At 42.4% G+C, this 19,855-nt stretch overlaps 1 protein-coding gene across 5 annotated transcripts in view; it reads left to right on the top strand.

Moving 5' to 3' along the window:
* CREB5 (cAMP responsive element binding protein 5) overlaps positions 1–12,432 on the top strand; it is a 256,868-nt gene extending 244,436 nt beyond the window's left edge. For 4 of the 5 annotated variants that reach the window (XM_077176335.1, XM_077176336.1, XM_054640474.2 and 1 more), the window contains 3 exons: positions 3,227–3,454; positions 4,397–4,505; positions 5,652–12,432. In XM_077176335.1, the coding sequence (XP_077032450.1) occupies positions 3,227–3,454; positions 4,397–4,505; positions 5,652–5,815 (501 nt within the window). In that variant the 3' untranslated portion in view covers positions 5,816–12,432. Of the gene's footprint in view, positions 1–3,226; positions 3,455–4,396; positions 4,957–5,651 lie in introns of all 5 variants that reach the window. The other variant, XR_013181630.1, reaches the window with a different exon arrangement.
* Positions 12,433–19,855: the final 7,423 nt, after the last annotated feature.

Genomic DNA, 19,855 nt, shown 5'->3' on the forward strand with positions numbered 1-19,855 from the left:
CATGCACAGTATGTCACTGGAGGCAACAGACCCCATGGGAGATCAAGAAGATCTTCACCTTGTCCGTGGGTGTAAGTATCACCAAAGGGATCAGACAGAGGGTGATGGAGTAGGAATCCCAGGGTTAGTGGCTTCCCCAGGCAGCAGAGTTCTTGTTGTGCATCTGTTCCTCTGGTGCAAAGGCAATAGTGATTTCTGAACAGATGCACTGGAGGGGGGAAAAGAAGGGCTTGCTAAGTAATAACCACATAGTTATTACTTTCAAAGCTCATCCATAGTCCCCATGGTAATGGCCTCTTTGGGGATCAGATTGCTCCAGCAGACGTTAATTTTATGGTGCGATTTTCTAATTATTAACCTCCTTATTCTTCTGAGCCAGATTCTTCCATTCCAAACCACCTGCCACATGACAGCATGGTCCATGCTGCTGTAAGCTGCATACTCCCATGCCGAGACTGTTGTTATTCTGCACCGTGCCCTTCTGTAATGTTAGAATTAATTTCATGCTTTTCAGCTACCAGTTTGATACACAGGAGCCCAAGGCATTATGTTTTCATAGAATGAGTGAATGGGTATTAGTATTGTGGTAAATTGCAAAGAACAGCAGTAAATATTGGATAAAAGTAGAAATCAGCTTCTGAGAAAGAGATCTATCTGAGAAAGAGAGATATTTTACCAAGTTCTAGCTATGCTGCCTCAACTACTACAAAAATTATAGTGTTATTCTGCATTGGTCCTCTAAAGTTTTTTTTATATCAAACTTGGTAGAGTGATAGCTCAAGCGGAGTTGGAGTTTGGATGCCATTTCATTCTCTTAGCTATCCTATGTTTGTCTTCATGATGGATACCTGATCAGCATCCTCTAAGAAGACCAAAATTAACTTACATTTTTATATTTAGTTCATTTGCTTTCTTATGTCCTAGGCAGGGCAATGAAATCCTGCTAGAAAATGATGCTTAGACGGTTACTAAGATATAGTCTAACATATTTCAGGGTTAAGAGCTATCAAGTAAGAGTCAGTTAATTATCCCATGTGACATTATTAGTGGAATAATGGCAGCCCTTATAATTAATATCTTCCTGAGATGGAGAGAAGATTTTGTTGTTCTGAAAATGCACTCTGACAACCCAGACACTGCCTGGTATATTCTGAAAACAAATCTACTCACTAGTTATTCAGGAGAAAATGACCACATAAGAGAAATTATAAAAAAAAATATTGTATCATTACCTTTTTCTGCCTTTGTACCGGATTTCACCGAGAGAGTTAAGAAACAAGAATTTTTAAAGCTGAATGAGAAAGGAGCAAAAAGGGATAAGGAAATATAAATAGCAGATCTCTGAAGTCTGGAAAGGTGTTATGTATGGGAAAATGAAAGGTCTTTGATGAGATGTTGACATTAAAAGTTACTTGTGAGACCTCTGCACTCAGACATGCTGTTAAAGAGGCAGCATGCCCAGCCCTGGTGGACAGGGAGCAGCTGGAATCCCTTGGCAGCAGTCTCCTGGCAGAAGGCAGGGGATGCTGGTGAGAATGGGGGATGTGCCCACTGCAGCTGCCATGGACCTGGCACTCCGACCCTCAGTGTTGGACAGCATGTTGAAGATTTTATCACCAAACATATGGAGTTCATGCAAGCTGAAATTTAAAAAATCAGTCAGAAAATGTGGGGTGGCTTATTTATTTTAGAAGGTTATTCTTAAAAAAAACCTTTTTCTGCTCCTGTGAGAGAGATTCCCTGACGGTGCAACATAAAGCTGAGAATAAATTCGGCTTTATGCAAAAAGCGTTATCAGATGTACAGAATAATTACACATAAAATTGCCACTGTAATTGCCACAAGTCAGCAGGGGGAGGGAGCAAACTAGATTCTAGACAGAAAAGCCACCTCAACTTTGCAAGACTCAAGACGATAGTATCGTTTTAATTGAGACAGACTGAGGTGTTAGGCAAACACGTTAATTGCGGCAATTGAAATTCAGGGCTCAGTCTGACAAAGCACTGAGTGCGTCCACTCCCTGGAGTCAAAAGGAAGCACCTTGGAGGTTTGGGCCTTTGCCAGAACAGGAGGGTTAATTTTGAGTCAACAATTCCAGTTTCCAGACTGTTCCAGACTGTGCAGGAGTGGCAGCAGCAATGCAAGCTGAGTGTAAGCAATAGGATCCATGGACTGGGTTCCCAGAGCCCAAGTAGAAGGAGAGAGAAGGTGTCTCTAGAGCCCCGTAGCCTGGGTGCCACAGACAGGCAGGAAAGTAGTCCAAAAGCCTATTCCCAGGGAGGTGAACATTAAATCTGGTGCTGGTTCCTGACAGGGACGCAGGAATGTTACATCTGCCCAGGAGTCATTTGGAAAATAGTTTACATGGCACTGCTGTCACCATGCACCTTTTTCTGCAATATTGTGGGCCAGTTACTCTCAGGAGCAGGACCTTGTACTTGAAAAAGCAGAAATACATAACTTTTTCCATAGTTTTGTAGCAATGGACTGGATGTGGGGTTCCTATACCCTCAAAGCCAGGGATAAATTGAATAAGAATAGTGTCAACAGCACAGAGGTCAAATGGAACATGGTAAGAGGAATATCCCTTATCCACACAGTGCAGAGACATCAAAACATAGTTTCAAGTTCAATTCATCAAAACACAGGTTCAACCTAAAGTCTTTCTTTGCCCATGAGGGGCAGTAAGGTCTTCTGCCTTTGTGCAATCCCAGCCCACAGCTTCCCAGCTCCATGCAGGCTCAAAGAGCTCTCTGCAGCCCCTGTCTCCAGAGATGGCAAAGATTGAGGTAGAGATGGTGAAGCTTGGAAAATATAAATGGCCCAAAATTTTAGGCAACTGGGGGACAAGGGGAGAAAGAGAGACACAGAAATTAGACCACTACAGTCCTCTGCTTTGATTAAGACAGATCCTGAGAGAAATTGGACATTTCAGGTTTGAAATAGGTGGTGGCAGAGAATGCATCTAAGTGAATTCTTTTAAGAACTAACTCAAGGGACAAAAAATACTCAGATGATCATTTATAAAGAAATCTCTTCTTCGACAATGGCAAGGATTTGCCAGCAGCTGCTTTCTGTGGCACCTGGTGCAGCTTTTGACTTGAGCCTGTTGCAGACCTTGCTGGGGAGCAGGCAGAGTGTGTGCAATTCCCCTTGCCATTTCAGCATCCCCTTCTGTAACTTTCTCCCCTCGCCGCCCTCTGCAAAACATCTTCTTGCCCTGCAGGTTTCGCCAGCGGCGCAGCAGATGCAGCCCACGCAGACGGTACAGCCACCACAGCCGACTGGAGGTCGCCGGAGGAGGGTGGTGGATGAAGACCCAGATGAGAGGAGGCGGAAATTTCTGGAAAGGAACCGAGCTGCTGCCACGCGCTGCAGACAGAAGAGGAAGGTCTGGGTGATGTCACTGGAAAAGAAAGCAGAAGAGCTCACCCAGACAAACATGCAGCTTCAGGTGCGAGCCACCGTCTGCGCCCCTGAGGACACAGAGGGGCTCTTTGTGCTTGACTGACGGTGCCTTTGGGGCTGCCCCCGCACAGTCAGCTCCTAGTGGGAGCTCAAGCACAATCAGTCTGTTAATCAAGATGTGCGTGCTTCAATTAAAGAAATAATTACATTTTAGCGGGATAAGCCAGGAAAAAGCTGTCTTGGGATTTAGAAGCCTTCACTAGATGGAGTTGTATTTATTTTCTTCCCTTGTCACTGTTTTTTGTGGGGATTTTTTTTGAAGTGCCATTAACATGTCTGTAAAAATTTCTTCAGAGCAGGGCATATAGTTAAACCCTCGTTCAAAGCCAGCGAGAGAGAAGCACAAATAGATCAGTCTATCAGTGAGGAAAACTGGATAGATGGAAATACCATGAATATGATAATAAAAGCCTTTCTTACAGTGCTGTCCTTATGGTAGGCACAGTACTTCTGCTTCATGCAGAGGTGTGCCTGTGTGCTTCCAAGGACAGAAAACCATTTGTAGAATGGCACTCTTCCAAAACATTCTCCCACAAAACTCAGAGGTGTGAGCAGCACCCAGGCACTGGCTGCAGCTGAGCTGTAGGTGACAGCAGTCCTGCCCCTGAGCACGGCAGCATGGCCTTTGCCCCCACTGGTCTGCCCCTGGCCTCATGCAGAGAGCCCCAGTATTTCCCGATCAGACTGAAACATTGCCTTAAGTATCTCTGGTGCTGTGAAGTTAGTTCATTTGTCAGACTGCCTTCAGAGGTTACAAAATAATGTCACTGACAAATGTTAAAAGAAACCCAGCACACAAGCTCCTGAATGCCTTTTTTGCTCAGTTCATTCAAAGTTATGGAGCAGGTTTTATGTTCTTGGGTAGAAGCTTTGTGGAATAGCGTGGTTTAAGCTTTGTTGCTAACCAAAGTCTCTCTTTCCTCTCTAGAACGAGGTTTCCATGCTGAAAAATGAGGTAGCACAGCTGAAACAGTTATTGTTAACACATAAAGACTGTCCGATAACAGCTATGCAGAAAGAATCACAAGGATATCTAAGTAAGTAGCTGGTATGTTTGCGCTGTCTCCACACTCCTCACAGGAAAGCAAACCTTTCAAATCTTCCCTCCAGAACCCTTTCTTGGTCATGTTATCACTTGAACCTGTCTTCTCAAACATCATCCCAGCCATCCAATCTCCTGCCCTTATTTATCGAGCCCCGCTCAAAACCAAAAAAGCCCTGGTTTGCATCCCACACAGCAGAGCTAGTCTTCCCCACCCCTCCTTTCGGCAAGGAGATGCACACGGATGGACGCTCACTCCCCTGTGGAGGATCCTGCTTGAACTCACAGCTCCAAACCTGCAAGAGTCCTCCTGGGCACGGCGCTGCCAGAACCTTAAAATAACTCTCAAAAGGAAAGTTAAAAAGGAAAACATTACAGTCCCCTCCAGCGAAAATGGTACTGTGCTCTGACAGTGGCACAGACCAGGCCTGGCGCAGGTTTTCAAGGTTTGTTAACTCTTTTTTAACTCTCATCTTTTTTTCTTTTTTTTTTTTTTCCCAAAAATTTCTCAGTTAACAGAGACATTTAATCAATTCTTTCTAGTTGACGCATTTTGTGGGTAGTAATTTAGCGACAAATTCTCTGTTTCATTCTAGAACAGTTCAGAAGTGCCTCAGGGCTTGCTAGATTGTGACATTGTCTTAAAATAGAGCCCATTTCTGTCTCCTCTGCATCACTATGCATCTGTCTCTTTAACAGTACTCAAAGAAAAAAACACATAATTGCATTACATGCCTATCAGCTGTTGCTTGAATTAGATTTTCTGTGCTGCAGCGCACTGCACTCTAATTTTGATTCCTGCTGGAACAAATAAAGCATTTAAGCATCCCAACTGATTTTAAAGACCTTAAGATATCAGACTTTTTATCCCAACATTAGTTTCAGTTATTAAGGCCTTGGACTTTTTTCAAGACTCAACTCCTGAAGTCAGGTTGATATCAGAGAGGCTAGCTTGAAAAAAAAAAAAGAAAACTAAAACTTGAGACAGAGAATGTTGGCTAACTGCGATTATATTTTGAAATCCTGGGCCTTGTGTATGCTTCAGGTCATCAGTATTTCCAAGAGGGTCACTCAGCCTAGGTTTTTTACTTGGATGGAAAAATGAATGTGTGTTGTCTCTGTGCCCTCATTCCCTTCCCAGGTCCCGAGAGCAGTCCTCCTGCAAGCCCGGTCCCAGCTTGCTCCCAGCAGCAAGTCATCCAGCACAACACCATAACGACCTCCTCCTCTGTCAGCGACGTCGTGGGAAGCTCCACTCTCACCCAGCTCGCCAGCCACAGAACAGACATCAACCCCATCCTTTAAAAGTGGTTGATCAGAAACTGCTGGGGGAGTGTGGTACCGTATCAAAGCGTCCTCTCTGCTAAGGACATTTGCAACCGTAACTCAAGCCTGGAAGATTCCTCAGTTCTTGAAAGACTCTGGCTATTCATTTTTATAGTTATTAAAATGTCTTTTATACTTAGTTACATGAAAGGGAGTTACGCAATTAATATTCTGTCAGCTTGAGAAATGCTTTGGTGCTTTCTCCATGTTTTTGGTACCAGTTACTTGTTTATAAACCTAACTGTTTCTGTACATAGTCATGTTTCCTTCTCACCAGTCTAGCCTGCAGCCTCAGAAATACAAAGTTGTGTTAAACTGCAGCTTGTTAGCCAATGTGAGGCATGAAAAGTATTAAACAGAGTCAAACATAGGTAACTAGGAGTAATTAGGCTATAAATATAGACCAAGGGCATCTGCTGACAGCATAATAAAAAAGAGTTAGCGTTGTGCTATCAGCAGACCGCGTCTCGCATTCAGAGCCTCTTTCAGAGCAGTTATATAGGATGTGGCTTCAGAACAAAATCAAGGCAAATAGTGTGCTTTTTTGTCTAGCCCTCCCCCTTCTCCTCTTTCCCCTACCCTGGCCTTTTTCTCCTCCAGTTATTCTCACACCTTTCTTTTCCCTTCCCTTTTCATTCTCCAGCTGGTTTTTTCCTTGCTTTTTTTTTTTTTATTCCAAGGCTTTCTCGCTTCCCTCTTTTTCTCAAAGAATGGTAATGAACAAGAAAACTTCAAGCCCACCTAAAAACTGTCGGCACGCCTGCTGCTTTCACTAGCTCTTCACCCGCAGTTGGGCTGCGCCAAGCATTTGTCTTTTAAAAAATACAAATGCTCTTGATTTAGTGTTTTTAATAAATAGGGAAAGGTGAAAACAGCGCAGCCGCAGGTGAAGCAGGATGGTGAGCCAGCTGTGTTGATGCTAGCAGGCCTGTAAGCTTCTGTGGTGCAGTAGAGGCATAGCGAGCAACACCTGAGAGTCACAGCAATTTTTTGCACTGCCAGTCATTAATGCAGGAAAATCCATGTAGTATATAATAATTCGGAAAAGTTCTGTTCCCTAACCTGGTTGCGTTGTTCTAGCAATGAAAGCTAAGAGCCTCAGGCTTCATGGGCTATAAATGAGAAATAAATCAGTGTAATGGTTCTGACCAGTTGGAAAAATGCCATTTTTAATTCCCAGGGAAAGACCTGCTCTCTGCAGGCATTCCTTTAAACTTTCACGGACTGATCCCAAGCTGGCAGACGGCATCGTAGCTTCACTGACTTTAATGGCACTTAACACCCGCTTACCACGGGTAAGGAATTGTTCTTTAGGACGCTAAATAATTTTTAGAAGGCACGCAGCGGCTAAAAAATGCTGCAAGAATGCCAAGTCCCACACTTGGGATAAAATACAGTCCTGCAGAGAGGGTCTGGAAAAGAGCCTTATGCTACAATTAAGGTTTTTGTTTGGACTCTGAGCCTGCCCCTCAGCACAACTGATTTGCATCCCCGAGTGGTCCCAGTGATTGATGGGAAAATCAGACAGAGATGATGCCAGTTAATTATGCTGCCTTGCTGTATATTGGGACCTGATTTTGCTCTCAAATCTGTCAGAGGCAAAACCTCCTGCTGCTCACCCACGGAGCAAGCTCCAAGCTGGTGAAAAATGTTCAAACATTTTGAGCTACATGTTCAAGAACAAAATTCACATTATTCCCAGCAAATCCTCTAGCCCCGAACACACTTTGTTCTGAAGCAAAACTCTCTTCCTCAAAGACTGCGTCTTTGGAGAGGTCATGAGTTTTTAAAGGGTGAGTCTTCTCCATGCAGAAGGGAGAGTGAAACAACTGAAGTGTGAGGAGGCTCTGTAAGGAGCAGGGCCTGTCTGGAAGGGAAAGCAAATTTCTCAGCATCAGTCATTGCCGAATTAGTTCTTATCTTGGTGACTAACTTTTTATCAGTATCCTTTTCTTTAACAGCTCGCTTTCCATTTATGCAAATACATTCAAAAGAAGATTTTTAATGTACAGTGTAAATCTTGACTTGATTATATAGTCTAAGAACCAAAAAAAATTATGAAAAAATACAAATGTAAAGGATTTTCTATTATATTTTAGACAAACATATACTTTTAAAGTGTTTTAAATACTGAATCTTTAATTTTTTTTAATCTCCAGTTGTAATAGCTAAATGGTTTTGCTTCATCATGGCTCCCAAGAGAACTTTTTTCAAATATGCAGTCGAGAGAAATGTTCCAGCTGAGTATCCACTATGTGAAAAACCTAAATAAGCATTTCCCCCACATCTGAATTTCATAATTCACCTTCTAAAAGGAAATGCCATTGCAGGGTTAATTTAAAAAACTTTACCTCTATATGGGTAGCACTTAAATACATTAAAAAATAAAAATCAAAGTTGTTGGTAATATTAGAATACCCAGTTGAGCTACACTGCACTAGAATTACGGTTTAGCTTCATTTTATTCAGTCTCCTCAATTAAAATATTTAGCTGTTAAAATGAAAGCCTCTACATTAAAAAGGAAAAAAAAAAAGGAAAAAATACAAAAACCTTGCCTAAGTTTTGTTAAATTCAGCAACTTGACAGTTTGACTGATGTGTATTATATATAGCTCAATTATTTCTTTTTTTAATGCTAACTAGGCAAGCCAACCACACATGTTGGCCTAAATGTGTAATTACAATGAAATGTCTCCTCTCTATACTATTGGCCTTTAGGTATAATCCTTGCTAGTGATGTGGAAATAAGTAAAGGATGAAAAGCTATTTGCTATTGCTTCTTGTAACTCTGCCGCAGGTTCACAGGCCAAGACAACATGCAGCATATTTATATCAGCTCTATCATTGGGAAAAGGACCAACCATACCAGGCACCTTATATTATTCATCAGATTTGCTTCCACATTAAAATGCTCTTGTTTTCCAGGGGAGTGATCCTGCAGCCTTTCCTCAAGCTGCTGGTCCAACCAGGCACTGGAGGCTGCCTGAGCAAGGGCTGCGGGAAAAGCCCCAGCCCTCTGTCTCCAGGATATCCCTCTGCCATGTGGTCAGTGGCAGCAGCCTCTTCCTAAGCACATCACTCTAAATGCACTTCCTGGGCTCTTTCCATCAAGGAGGAATCCTGCTTTTCAGCAAGCTACTTCTGGAGACTGCTCCACTTTCCTCTTGCCCTACCAGTCCAGCCTGTTGCCAGGCTCACCAGGCTCTGTGCCCTATCCCACTGCCAGTGAAGGACAGCTCTGACCACTTCCATCATCCACTCTCAAGAGCACTTGCAGGATGATGAGCCTTGGCCAGTGCCTTGTTCAGGAGGAGGTGTTACCACACCATAGACAGCATCTCGTGGGTGTGACCTTGGAAGCAGGTTGGAAATCTCAGCCACGGAGAACTGCAATACTTTGATCAGAAAGAATGATGCTGCAAACAGCTCTGGCACCCCCAGCCCCCCTTCCCCAAGTCAATTTATGCAAGCCATATTCATAACGCTGCCTGTGGGAGACAAGTAGTTTGTGTGCTATCATGGTGTGTTTTATAAGGACAACAACGATGATGATGATGATTTATGGAGAATTTCATGCTGTTGGGAGTTAATTCCTGCTATGAAGCTAAATGTCTGCTGCCCATATTCTGAATAGTGGAAAGTCAATGGTTCAGTGCCTCAGTGCGTGTGGATTTAGTGTTAATGACTCAGTCCTGTTAACTAACAAGCCAGCTGTAACTGTTGTTAAATGCCCAACTTTTGAGGATTCATATTTTTTTAAGCAACAATATTTAGTGGTGAAAACTAGCCTTTTAGTTTAGGCAAAATGTGCTTTTTAGCAGCTAATACCTTTTTTAAAAAAAAAGCGTATAGAGTGAATTTATGAAAATTCATGAGGACCAAAGCAATTTTAAAACAGGAATCTATTAATTTAGTATTCACATAGAATTTTATAAAGTATTTATTAATAAATGTTATTTTAACACATTCCATTTGAACAGTATTCTTGTACAGAATCTGTTTGTTGTTTTTTTCTAAAGTTACAATATTAGTTTTGCAATAAACTACTCTAGGTATGTGTGCATCTTAATCTTTCAGGGTCTCAAGCAGAAGTCATCCATCTAAGATGGAACAGTTTGCTGAGGTCAGTTGTACAGAAATTCCTAGAATTAAATGTTTTCCTTAAAGCAGCATCTGCTTTTTTTTGTTTGGGTTTTTCTTTTTTTTTTTTGTAACAATGGAACGAATTATAAACCCTCAGTTGTTTCCTTTGTATTGCAAAATGTGCTTTCTCATTTTAGAAAGCATGAGTCAACGTATAACTGGAAAGCCTGTCTCTTTTTTTCTGCTTTTTTTTTTAGGGCTGATTTTATACATCACCACAGAAGATCTAACCCCATCCTCATTTCTTGTCTAATATCACATAGTGAGTTGCACTATACTGCCTTATCATTGCCTCTTCAGTCCTCCTACTAAGCAGTGTTCCTTAGATTTAGATCATTGAAGCTCCATTATACATCAGAGAAAATTATTAGAGGGGGAAGAAGAGAAAAAAATTGATCTGTAGACATAAAACCTAAACTGTGCCTATAAAACAAAACCAGTTACAACTAATTAGTATCTTATTTCTACATTTCAATTATTTATATTCTTTTAAAATTGCACTTTAGCTCTTGCTCTCTTTCTTGCTCTCCCTTGTTGAATCATTAATAAATACTCTTGTAAAAGTTTTGCACCAGATACATTTATATGCTTTCACTGGTGGCATATCTACAACTTGTCTCTCACACCTGCCCAAGTGGAGAAGCTGAGATCAGTCAGTCTGCAGTGTGACTTAGACTTTACACCCTCTTCATGACAGCATATAAATGTTTTATTATGCAATGTGTGTGATGTGAGGCAGCATTTAAGCTACATTTATATTCTCTCATCCCAAGAACCAAAGTGTCCTGTATATCCTAAGGTCAGGAGACTGGCTCTGTTGTGCATTGTGAGGCACTTTGACTGTTGTCCAACTCACAGTAGCTGCAAAGCTGCAGTGGTAACAGTGGCCATACTATGTATTAGAGTTCTGAATCAATAAAATATGTTGCCTTATAACTTGACTAGGGACAGCACCTTTAAAAAGAAAAAAAAAAGAAGAGACAAAAAACTTCTAAGAACAAATGAAAGCAATAAAATCTCAAGCGATTTGAACACCAAAAGAAAAAAGGTTCAATTTTTCAACATCTGAAATCATCACCTTACAGCGTAGACAAAAGAGACTGTTTACATCTATAACCTCTTTTTGTTGTTGTTGTGTTTGTTTTTTTTTTTCCCAGAGCTTACAGTTATCTCAGTTTTATCAGTGGTTTTAAACTTAAGAGTTAAATTGCTCACTATTATTGGTTTTCCATAGCTTTCAAAATGACTTTATAGCAAATCCTAAATTGCATGAGGCCAAAAATGTCAGTGTTCACACACACTCAGAGACAAGATTGATTCTTTAAGTGGAAATCTGATCCTTTTCCAGGCTCTCCTTGGACTGGAATCAATAACTGCAACTCGTTATATTTAGACCAATGTGTAATACCTGGGATTCAGGATCTCCAGTTCTACATTTATGCAAGTTAAATGTTAGCATTGCTGAGTTTCACCTGGTGGAACTGTTCACAAAGCCCATGGTCAGATCCTGCTATCTGATGCCGTGAGGGTCTTAGACCTAAATATCTTTCTTGACTGAAAATCTGCATGACAGCCTTCTGAATGAAGACTGGAAGCTCCTTCCAGCTTTGCAGAAACTGCAGCAGTGTCCTGGGGTGAGGGAGGTGGGAGGATTGATTGGGCATTTCCAGGGAAATTCTTCCCTTGCTGGAATCTAGGAAATTTCAGAGAAATATTTTCCCCACCCCACAGAGCTGACATTGCAAGGAGTTCTCTGACAGAGATCACTTTTAGCATGCTTCCACAAGACAAACTTCTTTGCACGAAAGGTGTATTTGCTCTTCTGAGTAAGAACAATTGCCACTGAGAGTTTTGCCAAGGATTTTATCATTGGGACCCAAGTGTTTCCCAGCCCGTGGCCGTGAGCTCTGTATCCCTCTCTCTGTAGCAGCTCTCTTCAAACACTGGGTAGCGCTCATCAGTGAACATTGCTTCTTTGGACTATTGCCATTGTCCTGGTTTTAAGGAACTTTTAGCACTGCTTGGAGTAAGCCTAAACTATCGAAGTTTATATATAAATATATATATATATATATTATATTAAAAAAAAGGTGCTGTCGCAGTAAGTTTTGGGCTTGAGGTTGTTTGTATTGTATGCAAAGGTTTTGTGTTTGTATGTCTGTTTTATTCTGTAAAGCAACCACCTTCCTTACTGGAGGGAGATACTTTTTTTTTTGGTACATAAATGTAAATACTTGCTGCAGCATTTAATATGTTTAATTTTATGTTAAGCTTTTTGTTGCATTGTGAACCCATTATTGTTACAAATGGACAATGAGTTCATTGAGACTGTTCAACTAGGTCAGATTTTTACATCTCTTTCTAGCTAGAAGAGAAAGGATTTTTGTGCATTTGTACAAATGTTAATAATATCACTGCAATTCCAATATAATAAAGCACTCAAATATAAATAATTCTAATAGTTTGTCTGTATCTATACTCCAGACATTTTACCACACGTGTAACTCCTGCAATTAAGCCAAGCTATTCTTCACTGATTTATCTTATGACCTACAACCCCTCATGTCCCTCCAAACTGGAGGAGGACCACGGTGCAGGGCACACTGCTGTCTGGTGGGAGGAGCAATGTGCTGTGCAGACCTTGCAGCTCACCATTGTCCTCCAGCAGCCAAGGTGACTTGGTAAGAACAAGTTCTCTGAACCTCTTCCAAGCTGGGAGGCTGCAAAGCCTCAAACAAAAAGACTTACGTGGTGGAGCCTGACATGAGGCCTCCGCATAAGGATGAGACAAGCTGTTACTTTACTTTTCCTTGCAGCTGGAGTGTGCTTGTATCAAAATACACTCCATGCTTGTTATCCCGCCAACCTCTCGTCTTGCCAAAAGCTGCCTGGAAATGGATTTCCTGCTGGGCTAATTAGCTCTAATTGTGATGCCCCTGTTATCTTGCCAACCTCATTTCTCACTATAAATTGGTCCAATACAGACCTTGGCACAATAATGCGTAAACTGTAATCTAAAGTTAGTCGGGATGAACCCATCTCTCCAGTGGGAATCAGATTAGCTGTAGATTAATGCAACTTGATGTCTTGCAGGCAGTCCCAGAGCGAGGGCCTGACCCAAGCGGTGCAGCCTCGGTGACAAGGACCAGCCTGGCTGCAAGCGCTCTGTGCTGGTGTCACACTGCAGGATATCGGCCCCATGCGGTGTGACCGTGCTGCTCCCTTGGGGGCCCTGGCACAGGCACGGCTTCTGCTGCTCTCCCCCCTGGTTTTTAAAAGGCTAAATCTGGCCAAGAGCATTCACCCTCCTAAAATGGGTAGGAAAAAGGCAGAGCCGTGCCCCTGTTCCCATCCTCCCCTTGTAAAAGCTGGAAGATGGGGCAGTGGGTGCACATGGGGTGTACCTCTTTAAGGGGGTACAGCAGATGTTTTCACCAAACATCAAGGCATGGCATTACCTGGATACTTTTCTGAGGTCATATACTCCTGCATTTCCTTTAAAGCAGGGATGTCATGCCACTGCTTAACATGTATTTATAAAGCAGGGCTCTTGCTCTGGCGCCAAATACTGAAAGAGGATCATCATATCTGTAAAAATAGGTGCCTCTCATGAAGACATATCACAGGATAACTTTATTGTCCACACAGTTATATTTACACCTGACAGTATGAGCTAAGCAAGATGTATTCAGACTGAGGTAACACTGCCCTTTACAGCTGATTCATGGTTTCCCAAACCTGATCGTAGTATTTGTTCCTCTTCCAAGCAGTCCACTGTTACTATTGCTCTCTCCAGGCTGCTCTGGACATCATAACAAAGTTATTATTAGCAAGAAAATGAATCAGTGTGAGCGCACATTCTTCTCCTTTGCAGGGATGCAGCCAGAACTAGACTAAGCTGAGGACGCTCTGCATCAGCAAGAAGGTTGCCCCAGGTTATGCTGGTCAGAGCCGCAGTACAGAGAGACTCCTTCCCTCTGCCACACCAGCCTCTCATGCTTTGGCTGGACCCACTTAGCTCCTCAACGTGTCCCAGCTTTTTCCTGAACCCAGGTTGCAGCCTCCTTGCTATAAGGGCATTCAAAACTAATGGCAATATAGCACAGATTTCAAGGAGGGATGATAAGCAAGCACAGAGGACACCATAGGTACCCAAGGACATTGGCAAAAGGACAAGGCAGAGGGTGGTGAACCTCCATGAGCCCAGACATAAACAGACATAAGAGCTGAGAAATTGGAATTGAACTAGTGCTAGAGAAACCCTTCAGCATGAGGATGAAAAAAATATGGCAGACATGAGTGGGTTTTTTTTGTTAAAAAAAAGTTTACAAATACTGGGATAGAGGGAACACTGTACCTGCAAGGATGCAAAGCTCTTCAGTATCACACTGACTCTCAGCATAAAAGAGACAAAGCCTGTCTGACCTCCTTTTGGATAATTTCCCCACATGCAACTAGTGGGGAATCTCCCCACATGCAGCTCTTGGGGAGAGGCTCAGAAATTATGTGGTTGGTTAGGTCCCCTCATTAGCAACACTTTGTTACCCACAGCTCTAGCAAAGGCTTGCAGGACAGACCGACCTCTCAGCCTTCCCTGCCCACCTGGAGTCACTGTCTAGCTGGAGGCAGGCAATGGATGTTTTCTTCTCCACAATAGATACTGGCTGCTGAGGGCCCACTACAGGAGACTCCAGCTGTGATCCTCTCCTCAGAATTAACCTGTTACACCCACTTTCTATACACTTTACTGACAGGCATTTGTGGGCTTACCCACAGGGAACAGGCACAAGATAAATCACAAAAATTTATTGAGAACTTTTTGCTAGGGAGTCAAAAAATTAATCAAGCATCAGAAAGGAAGGATCAAAGTTAAACCAGGACCACCACTACCATTTAGGTCAGAGGCAACAACTGATGGTCTGGCACTATTTGCTCAATTCTTTAGTCTGCTTTGTTATTGCAATTGCCCTAATTTTTATTTTTTTTTTTGCCTCCAAGCTGCTGTGCAGCAACAGGGACATTTGTTTTAGTGGCTCTAAGAAGGGCATTAGTGCTGCCATGCGCTTAAAGCTCTCTTTCTGCAGCATTCTTGAGCAGTATTTTTCCTCTAGCCTCTATTCTCCAGCAATACAATGCCAGAGTATGAGAATGACCCAGTGAAGCTGATAAAATATTTAAGACGCGTGTTCTGATTGTGTTAGGTAAGAAAATACCACCAGAGCCCGACCATTAGTGAACCTGATCAGTCCACTCCCCCAGGAATCAGTCCATTCCTGCCAGCAGAGCAAGCCAGAGCAGTCTGAACTAGAAGCAGTAAGGCAGCTGCCTTTCCCAAAAGAGAGGGAAGCTTGAAAGTGTATTTTGCAGAGATGAGGAATTTGCAACCTGTGGCTCCTGCTCTAAAAGCAAGAAAAAGAGACATATAGGTGTATAGACAAGCAGACATAGATTCTATAGATACATATAGACAATAGAGATATACAGATGCAGACAGCAGAGATGTGTGCCTGTGTGTATACACAGCAGGTCAGCAGGTGTTTTCACAGGGCATTGCATTCAGCTGACAGCAAGTCAACTTAAAAGAAAGAAAAATATTTGACATAACTGGCCAGTTCATGTAGGAAATTGAGTTGAGAAAAAATAAATAAAGGCAGAAACGGATTAGTTTAAATTTGGGGCCCTCTGGATTATAATGGATCCCATAGGAAGACAGGAGGCTTTGTATGGAAGGACTCTATATCCTCCTTGCACTTTCCCTTTTGTTTCACTGATCATTTTCATTCTGTGTTATTTGGTGGTTGAGCCAATTCCAGCTTAGTAGAAGCTTTTCTTAGCTTGAAGAAGCTGTGCTACAAAGACAACATGTAGCCATGGATAAGAAAAAAGAACTGTCCATAGTGGGACACAGCTGTGGACTCCAGTTACACTGGGTTGTGTAGGGTATCACAATACCAGTCGTTGTTTTGACTTGCGTTTTTTGTTGTTGGTATTTTGCTGTGGTTGCTCCCTGTACTTTGATCTATACGTTAAATAGTCAGAATTAAAGTCAGTCAGTCTTCACAAGCTGGATGGGGAGGATGAGGAAGGGGTAGTTTTGCTACCAGAGTCCTTCTACAATGGTGGCTGACTTTAGAGGCAAGGTTTTATCATTCAGATGCACTGACTGACTCCCCCTTGAGTGCCTAATTCCTGTAATCCTAAATTCATCCCCTAGAATAGCTGAGGGACTATCAGCCCTTTGTGAAGGTTCTTCTGCTACCTCTTTGTGGTAATACTGTGTGGCATGAGGTGAAGGGCCTGGGGGGACACCCACAGCCCCACAGTTCCACAGTAACACAATGTGGTAACATCTTGGCAGCAAGATTTGCAGGGCTCCCACTGTACTGACACACCTGACACCGCACTGCAGGTGACTCCTGCCACTACACTGCAAAAGCTGAGCTAAACCAATGCCCTGCCATTAGTCTGACTGTGCCTCAAGCCAATCTGACTGACTAAAACTAAGGAAAAATGCAATGGAAAATTATTTATCATGTTGCCAGTGTAGCTAACTGGTGTGGCAAACCATGCAGCTCACCATGTGCAGACCCTGGCGAGGGCAGGAAGGACAGTGGGCAGGTGAGTGGGCAGGGAGCGAGCAGAGAATGAAAAAATGGCCAAAATGTTTGTGAGTTGCTGCGTGGTGAAGCTGTACTCCTAGGCTGTGCCCAGACAGAAACTCAAGTGAGATGGTGTCTGCATCTTGTGCCATTAGTGGCAGTGGTTCTGCCCTGTTGTTCCTGTGAGGTTTCTACACTGACCCATCACCAAGGCTTCACCCAGAGCTGTCCTCCCCCTCCAAAGCCCATGAAGCCAAAAGTAGCCTTAAAAAATGACCTGCTGTCTGCCTTCAAAGAGTCAGCAATACTCACTCTGCAGAGACAGGGAAACCCAAGCTACTGATTACAATGTGCTTTTAAATTCTTTTTACAGTGGATCTCCATAGCAGAACTCACATTTTTAGTTGATTAGAAAGACCTTCATGCGTATCTCCACAAGGGCAATTTCCTCTGTCATGTTATCCCTCATGTCACTCCAGGAGAATTGTACAAAGATCCTTTTTAGCAGCAGCAAAAAGAGGTACCATCTTGATCTGCCCACAAAAATATGTCTGCTTTCCTTGCAAGCCCATGCTGAGCAAAGAAAGTGTGCAGGGCTGAGCCCTGTCAAGGGACAGTGCCACAGAAGGAAGCATGACACCCACAGCCCTGGCACTCACAGCTTGTTTCTGGGACAGGATGAGAAAGGCCTGTTTTTCCCAATTGCAAAATAAGACCCTTTGGCTTGCTGAAGCCGTAGAAGTCAGGAACACAGCAGTCCCTTTTCCAGGAAAACTCTACTTCTAATGCGGTATGGGAGCAGTAGGAACCCATCAGAGCTGCAAAGCAGAGCTCCATCACTGCTGCTGGGCTAATCTGAGCCAGCAGCTGGGAGCGAAAGCCAAGGACAGCTTTTAAATGCACGCGGCAGAGAGGAATGAAAAATATTAATTTTAAATGGATCGACACTGGCCTTGGAACTAGGCAGGCAAACATCCAAAACTGTCAGGAGGGAGTAATGAGGGCTTTAAAATTAGATGTGATCACCTATCTGCGGCTGTACAGAGTGTTTGCTGTGTATCCCTCATACCTTAGGGAGAACCCCAGACATGTGAGGTTACAAGTGGGCTGTCTGTCTATGGGCTCTTTCATCTGAAAGTTTCAAGTGCTTCTCAGGCTTTAATTTAGTGCCTTAATTACCCAGGGATTTAGGTAAATATAATTGTCTTCATTTTTCCCAGCAGTACACAGAGAGGAATAGACTGACAGAGAAACCAGAAAGCATGAGCACGCCCCCCGCTCTCCTACCCCCCTTTCCTGCTCTTGCCAACAGCCCGTACATCAGGGCCCTGCCAGGAGACTGCGGGCAGGCAAAGCTTTACCTTCTGAAGGCATACCCATGCAGTCCTCCCTAAGAACTGTAATCCTTGCCCTCAAGGAGAAATGAGCTGTTTTGCTTTCCATTTGTCTTCTTCAAAGCTCTGGCCAAACTCATCCTCATTAGGAGGCCATTAAAACACCGATGTTCCTCACATTACGATTTCCTCTTGGATTAGATGGGAAGATTTTTACACGCTGTAAAAAGATTCTCCGGTTCTGACATCTCCTTTTTTATTTGCCCAGACCAAAAGCTTGCAAAGAACAGGAATGGGAAACCATACCAGCATTCAAATAAAATGCCACAATCATCCACAGAGGCGAGGGGAAAGCCCTACAGTCTCGTTAGCCAAACTTGCACATGGTTCTAATCAAATGGGTGGGAGGGAGACATTCCCTTGGCCACGGATACCAACGATTTTTTCCTTAGGTTCCAATTCTGTAACTCTTATTCATCTGAAGATAAACGGGCTTTTCAGGCAGGGAAAGAGGGCTTTGGGACCAGGCTTTAAGGCTTTTCATGTATTCATGAAGTTGTCACTTGCCTTTTACATTCAAATTCTGATGGGTCAGACTTCCTAGACGGTGTCTTTCAACACCTAATAACTCACCCAGCAAGCTCCAGTGCTAATACAGACGTCTTCTTATCAAGCTTGAGACTGAGAGGTTTGAGGATTATTTTAAAGACACTTTTTGGATTTATACTGAATCCTTCACAGGGATTATTTATGTGGCATTTCTTTCCCATTACACAGTTGAAAATATCACCTGTTTTAGCAGGAGATTTCTGGGGTGAGGGCAGAAATATTTTGAGGAATTTGGTCATTGCCATTTGCTAATGGAAAATGTAGCAAGTGAAGCAGTTTTTTTAAAACCACAATAAATTTTATATTTGTTACTGCTGGATTCCCATTAAATGCATTAATTACAGGAATGTTTAATGAAACAAGTGAAAAAAAAAACCCCTCCATTATGTATAGAGCACTGTGAAAAACAAGGTATTCAGCAGCATGTGCTCTTATATACTCTTAATAAAGGACCTTACCATAAGGTAAAAACCCAATAAAATATGCTATAATGTGCTGTGGGACCCACCATTGATTTACAATACATTTACTCCTTTAGCACTAAGCAAGTTTTGTACAATACACAGCCAGCTTTTATATATTTATATATAAGAACCATTTTTGTCTCACAAAGATTTATTGAATTTCCCCAGAGCATATTCATTTTCTAAAAAGTTCTTTGTTTTGCTTGATATTCATTGTAATAAAGGCAACAATCTTCTTCCTGATTGATACCCACGATATTAAAATTACCCAAAAAAAGAGAGCTGATATCGTAATACTTTATAAGGAAATATTACTCTGTAGGCTCTGTGAGACTAAATGCAAACAGAGTTTTGCTAATCTGGCATTTTGCAAAACTGCAGCATGTTGGGCAAGTTCTAGAAATACATGGCAAAATTATTGTGAAGTTCCAGTTTCTAATTCTTCCAAGAAACTATAAATGAGTAATTTTAAAAATACGTTCATACACCTTCTCTTCCCCCAAATTTAAATTACAGACATGTAAAACTCATAGCAGAAAGTTCAATATAACTGCTGAGAAAGTTAAATTATGCATAACATAATGAACATGGGTCGAAATCCTTGAAGAAATGAAGGGGGATTCTCTGAAATGCACTTGCCAATCCTTTGCATGTCATCAAAGACTATTTTTTCAAGCACGATGTAATGTCTCATGATATAATGGAACAGTTCTCGGTGTTCCTTATTAGTCACACAGATTATTATGGTTGGCAGAGGGTCCTCTCTGCATTCCTTCCTTAGAGGTACATTTGCTCTCCGATGCCCATTCAGTCCACTATAAAATTCAGCCCCCCGGACTTAAAAGGGCCCCCTTCTGCCTCATCCTCACC

The sequence above is a fragment of the Agelaius phoeniceus genome, chromosome 1, assembly GCF_051311805.1.
Source record: "Agelaius phoeniceus isolate bAgePho1 chromosome 1, bAgePho1.hap1, whole genome shotgun sequence".
Classification (NCBI taxonomy): Eukaryota; Metazoa; Chordata; class Aves; order Passeriformes; family Icteridae; genus Agelaius; species Agelaius phoeniceus.